The sequence below is a fragment of the Mus caroli genome, chromosome 5 (genome assembly GCF_900094665.2).
Source record: "Mus caroli chromosome 5, CAROLI_EIJ_v1.1, whole genome shotgun sequence".
NCBI classification, from domain to species: domain Eukaryota; kingdom Metazoa; phylum Chordata; class Mammalia; order Rodentia; family Muridae; genus Mus; species Mus caroli.
The window spans coordinates 16,281,826-16,287,809 of record NC_034574.1 but is presented as its reverse complement, the minus strand read 5'-3'; the positions used below and the strand labels follow the sequence as shown (position 1 = coordinate 16,287,809).

The window sequence follows — 5,984 nt, the reverse complement described above, 5'->3', positions numbered from 1 at the left end:
CTGAAGGGGTCTGTAACCCTATAGGAGGAACAGCAATATGAACTAACCAGTACCCCCAGAGCTCATGTCTCTAGCTGCATATGTAGCAGAAGATGGCCTAGTTGGCCATCATTGGGAGGAAAGGCCCCTTGGCATTGCAAACTTTATATGCCCCAGTACAGGGAAACGCCAGGGCCAGGAAGCCGGAGTGGGTGGGTTGGGGAACAGAGTAAGGGGAAGGTATAGAGGACTTTCAGGATAGCATTTGAAATGTAAATGAAAATATCTAATAAAAAATTGTTTAAAAAAATACCCTACAGGCTTGCCCATGCCCCAGTCTAAGGGAAGCAATTTTTTAGTTGAGGTTCCCTCCTCTCAGATGACTCTAGCTTATGTCAAGTTGACATAAAACTAGCCAGGACAGGAAAAGTCTCATGATAACATGTACATGCTCAACAACTGACTGGATGCAGGAATGACAGAGAATCACAGCCTGTCCTCAGGGATGTACACGGTCAAACAAATTATGCTCAGTGAACTGGAGTTTGAGTTCTGAGAAGTCACGGCACTTTCTCTCTGAATATATGAGTCATGAGCACTGGGTCACTCATAATTCCTGGCAACACCAAGGATCACATGACGTGCAGATGTTGTCCTCAAGCTGATGTAAATGGCTAAAAACAGATTGAGTTCACTGGGTTCCCCAATTCACAACAAATTATAGTATTACTACCTAATCAACACTGTTTCACATGGACTCGGAAATTCTTTCCCAGACTAATAAAGTCAAAACTTATTCCTGAAAAAGCATTTATACTAGATCACGAGTCTTATTCCCAGATTCAAAATTCCTTCTCCAGTGTCATGTACATGGTGACACCCCAACAATCCTTCATGTGCTTCATTAGGACAGTATCAAGGGCAGTAGCCTATTTACAGCCTCATCTCTGTGTGTCAGCTCTGAGCAGAGTGGGTGGCTAAAACTAACCATTGGTTTCATCACAGTAATTGTCGTCCTCCAGAGATATTGCCCTTGCTGCAGCCAGGGAGAGAGAGATGATGGCAAACAAGCAAGCAAACGAAACCAAACAAACATAAAAACAATCATACAAACAAACATACAAACAAACAAACGACTCTGCTTGCCACTTCCTCACTCCCTTTTTTTACTTACATGTCTGACTTATGAAACTCAAATTTTGCTAGTCCCATAGATCTGAAAAGCAATCTCCCTTATAAATGCTTATATGAACCCCTTGTAAACACACACACACACACACACACACACACACACACCAGTGGTGCCGCTTCGCTCTCTCTTCTCTTGTCACATGAAGAATTATAAGCACTTAATAGAAAAGGAAAAGCCAGGTATAGCGTGGAAATACCCACGTGTAATTCCAGAACTTGGATAATCAGAAGTTCAAGGCCACTGTTGGCTACGAAAGTTTGATGCCATCCTGAGCTACCTGAACTACCTGTGCTACTTGAGCCTCCACAGGGCAGGGGGATGGGGTTCAGGGGATTGGGGTACAGGGGATTGGGGTGCAGGGGATTGGGGGTGAAGGAAAGCAAGAAAGGTAGCAGAGTTTAAAATGAGTTACAGAATAAAGGAGCGAATGCATATAAAGCAGAAAACTGATGAGAGGTTGCAAATCCAGGCCATAAAAATAATAAAACAAGTCAACAGCAAGACACCATCCAATCTTATTAAACCTGCAGACACAGAGCTCTAGTCCCTGAAAAAGACATTTGACTAATTTAGAGTTACATGGAAAGACAGAGTCAACATCACTAACCAGCAAAACGCAAATCAAAACTATGGTGAACTGTTTCCTTCCTTCCGCCTCTCAGGTACCAAACCAGAGGTAAGTGCTGGAGAGAAGGGAGAAACAGAAGCCCTTGTGCACTGTGGATGGTCAGTTGCCTGTCAGTGAAATGGTCCCACCACTGGGGGACAGCACAAGCCACCTCACAGAAGCCAAACAGGATCAGCAAAGCGACCCCACAATCATTCTGCGCGTCCAAAAGAATGAGCGTCGAGATATTAAAGGGACTTGTACACTAATGCTCATTAGACTATAATTCGTCATAGCTAAGATATATAAACACCCACTGATAAACAGGTAAATAAAATGAAAATACACAAACAGTGTAATGTTACTCCACTTTAAAATGGTGTCTTGTCATGCAGGACAAATGAGTGGGCCTAGAGGCATTATGGCGGTTAAAATAAGTGACCTTACAGCTCAGGGATTAGAGCACTGGTCTTGTAAAAATAAGCCAGTAGTCATGGAAGAGACAAATGGTCTAAAATGGTCAGACTCAGAGAAACAATAGAAATGTGGGGGCCAAGGACCAAGAAGATGGGAAGGGGCAGCTGCTGAACATGGGCTATAAGGAGAGGCAATTCGGAAGATGAGAGCCTGCCTATAGGTAATACTGTATTGACATTGAAGTGTTAAAAGGGTTGATCTCATGTTATAGATTCTTCCTATTACAATAAAAAAAAAACAACAACATAGTGCCAAGTCTATCAGCGTATGCCATTCCCACTGGTGTTTGTAACTGTTTTCATTTCTTGTACGTTACCTGGCATGAAATGGTTACTCCACACACTCATGGACTGATCTAACAAGTGACTGCTTACATGAGTAGCTGTGCACACGTGGTAAGGATGCTGTGAAGCCCTAATACTTGACTCCAGCCCCCTTCCCCCTTGGTGTTTGCCTTCAAGCCTCTCCAGACAATAAAGTATGAAACTACCAGAGAAAGTTCCCGGGAGCAACACCATTGATGCAAGTTCAGCTAGGCATGCGCATGAGAACTGGCTGCAACCGCTTCCTGGAGCTGGCAACAGGAGTTTAGTAGTCAGGGGAGGCCTGGTCAATAGAGGCCAACTTCAAGACCAACCCGCTGCTGACACACGGGAGCCATCCTGAAGTTCAGAGCTACTGTCTGTGCAGAGGCCATGTGAAAAGCAAACTTATTACAGCAAATGACAAGAGACCCTAGACTCACCAGGAGGCAGAGGCAAACACAAACTGCTAGCAGCATCCAAAATCCTGGTCATGAGATGAAAGACTTCAAAATCGGCAGCACTGCAATGGCTATTGCTGAGTTAAAAACAACAAAGTAGTATGTTAGCCAAACACCCTATTGGTCCTGAGTAGTGGCTCTAAGTACCACATATAGAGATCCCTGTGAAGTGCTATACCCTGGGGAAAGACTCACAAATGAGAGACCAGCCAACAGCCAAAAGCATAGAATCTCACACCATACTCAGTAGTCTTATAAGTTATAAATAATATTCATTGAAATTTCTGTCCTTGGAAATAGTGGGCTTGTGTGTCTCTCCCTCCTCCTCAACCATGTGCCACAGAGGACAGCTGAAGTGACCTTGAATTCTGAGTATAAGACTAAGGCAGAAGGTTCTGGGATGGTGGGAACTTCAGTGGACCAAGGTTTCAAAAGGGCTCTGGTAGAACAGGTGCTCATCAGAGTTCCTAGCTCTCTGCACACTGTGATCACGGAGACCGAAAAATACTTGCGTACAGGTGGAGAACCAACGGATGCATACTGTGTCTCCTCCAACTGGTTTCCAGCAAGCACCAAATGAGATCCAGCTAGAGGGAAAGAGGATCCATGAACTACAGCCCCCACCCTTCCCCTTAAGGCCCTCCCAGCTGTTCCCTGAAGCTCTGGCCTACACATCCATGAGAGTTGGCATTCAGGCTGTGGCCAGGCCCACTATACAACTAGCCTTTCTGAAAATAGTTCCAAGGCACTGAAATCCAAAATGGAAAGACTGGAAATGTGCCCCCACTATAACAGAGTACCCTCTGTGCACGCTGGCAAGGACCCACTGAGCAGCTAACTGGTTCCACCACTCATAATGACAGACTCTCACCCATCAGTGAAGGTCAAATGTCAGGGCATAGCTGCCAGCCTGCCACACTGCCAGGGCTGGGACCGGCAAGGGTGAAGCAAGGTGGCAGAGCAGCCTGGAGTCACATACAGGAGCAATGGGAAAGGATGGCTTTTGGGGCCAGGCTCTGTGGAGCTGTGCCGCCCTACCAAGTTATCTCCTCTCCAAATCTCCATGTCTTCCTGTGAGATGGAGGCAAGTTCATTCACAGGGCTGCTGTAAAAAGTCACTTACTGGAACCAGTGCTCAACAAACCACACTATACTCTCCCAAATCAGACTTCGTCTGGGCCTCAGGACTTTATCTAGAAACCTATTCTAATTTTACAAGTTTGTTAGCAGTAGGGAAGTCTCCACAAGGCTGTCCACCATGGGCCAGTGCACCCACCAGCATGTAGGTTAAGAGCAGGAAGCAAGGCAGGAAGAAGTCCCATAAACAGCCAAACACTGTCCTCGTGATGCAAGATTCTCTGACAGAAAGCAAGCTACCTGTGGAAAATATCAAGCTCTATGGCAACATATTTCCACACAGACTGCCTAGCCACACTCTTTGGGAGGCACAAGAGGCATGACTGGTTGCAACTTGGCAAGTTGGGAAACAACACAGGCATCATCTGTAGAGTTCTCGGCTCTAGGAGTCAGCACAAAGTCCTGTGCAAGCCTGCGTGTGATTGGTAGAGTGAGGAAGAAGGCTGGGATGGAAACCCTCAGCACTTAGAAGGTGGAACTTAAAATCAGCAGACAGAGGCTCTGTAAGATGTGGGGTCAGCTCATCAGTCGTTCAGACACACCACTGAGAGCTGCGTGCTCAGAAAGCCATTGCCAAGCAGTCACCATGCCACTAAATGAACAAACAGGCCACAGATGTTTCCCATGGCATTTACCACCAGAAAAAGGGAAAAGGTAGAGAGGCTCACAACAGGTAGAGAGGGGTTTGGCTATCTAAACTTAGTCAGTATAAACTGCTCCTTGCTAAGAAATGCAAACAACAAAGACTGAGACTCATGAAAAGAAACACAGCTTTCAAATTCTTCTGAGAAGAAAAAAAAAAAAAAGGCATGAAGAGGTGGGCACTAACATCACCTTTGTTGGTGATGGCTTCCAAAGGAAGCCGCCTCAGTTTGACAGGTTCTTTAAGCCAATGGACTTTGGTTTCAAGGCCTTCGTGTCACATCCTGAGCTGAAGCCACCTGTTGCTTGCCTACACCTGGTGTGAAAAAAATGCCCCAGTCCCACTATACACAGACTGAGTATGATCACCACAGACACGGCTACTGAGGTAAACATGAGCAAGCCAGGCCTTGTGACCTAAGGAAGCAAGGGTATGTGGAGAAGGAGGTATGCCCTGGTCACCAGCAATTCTAAAAATGATAGATGCATGAATAAGGTCTTGCTGGCTAGAGATGATTTCATGCAAGTAACTCCTGATCATTACTGAAGACTACAGACCTCAGGAATCCCACCATTGCTGTGAAATCTCAGAATACTGCCAAGCAGCCTTGCGTGTCTGCACTCATACAGACCCGCTTACCAGATTGCTTTAAAAAATGGCCTTGTTTAAAAAAAAATAAGGTTGACCAAAAAAAGATAGAAAAAAGACATATTTTTGAAGAAAGAGACAATGACTGAGAACATTTCTCTCGATATGCAATGGTCAGTACCATGTTCTGAGAGCACACCTCACCTCACTACAGCTCTATTGAGAAGAAGAGAGAGGAGCTCTGATGCCCTTATCATGAATATCATTCTATGACAATGCCTGATCTTTCCTAGTACACTAAAATTATAAAAGCATTGTGGCTGGAGAGATGGCTCAGCAATTAAGAGCACTGACTGCTCTTCCAGAGGACCCTGGTTCAGTGTCTGGCACCCTCTTCTGGACTCTGTGGGTACCAGGCATACATGCCTACAAAATACCTGTGTGCAAAATTAATTAATCAATTACAAAATTAATTAATCAAGCCTTTCGATAGATTTTCAAATATGAAAGCAGTCACTAATGACTAGAGTAAAAGTAGAACTTTAAAATAAATTGAAGAGAATCACTTGCTCTTAGCTAAGAAATGAAATCTTCCAAA

At 44.9% G+C, this 5,984-nt stretch overlaps 1 protein-coding gene across 1 annotated transcript in view; it reads right to left on the bottom strand.

Moving 5' to 3' along the window:
• Gsap (gamma-secretase activating protein) overlaps window positions 1-5,984 on the bottom strand; it is a 99,987-nt gene that overhangs the window by 8,725 nt on the left and 85,278 nt on the right. Inside the window, exons 24-25 of the mRNA XM_021162344.2 lie at window positions 3,535-3,605; window positions 3,001-3,095 (exon numbers count right to left, since the gene is read on the bottom strand). Of these exons, the coding sequence (XP_021018003.1) occupies window positions 3,001-3,095; window positions 3,535-3,605 (166 nt within the window). The remainder of the gene's footprint in view (window positions 1-3,000; window positions 3,096-3,534; window positions 3,606-5,984) is intronic.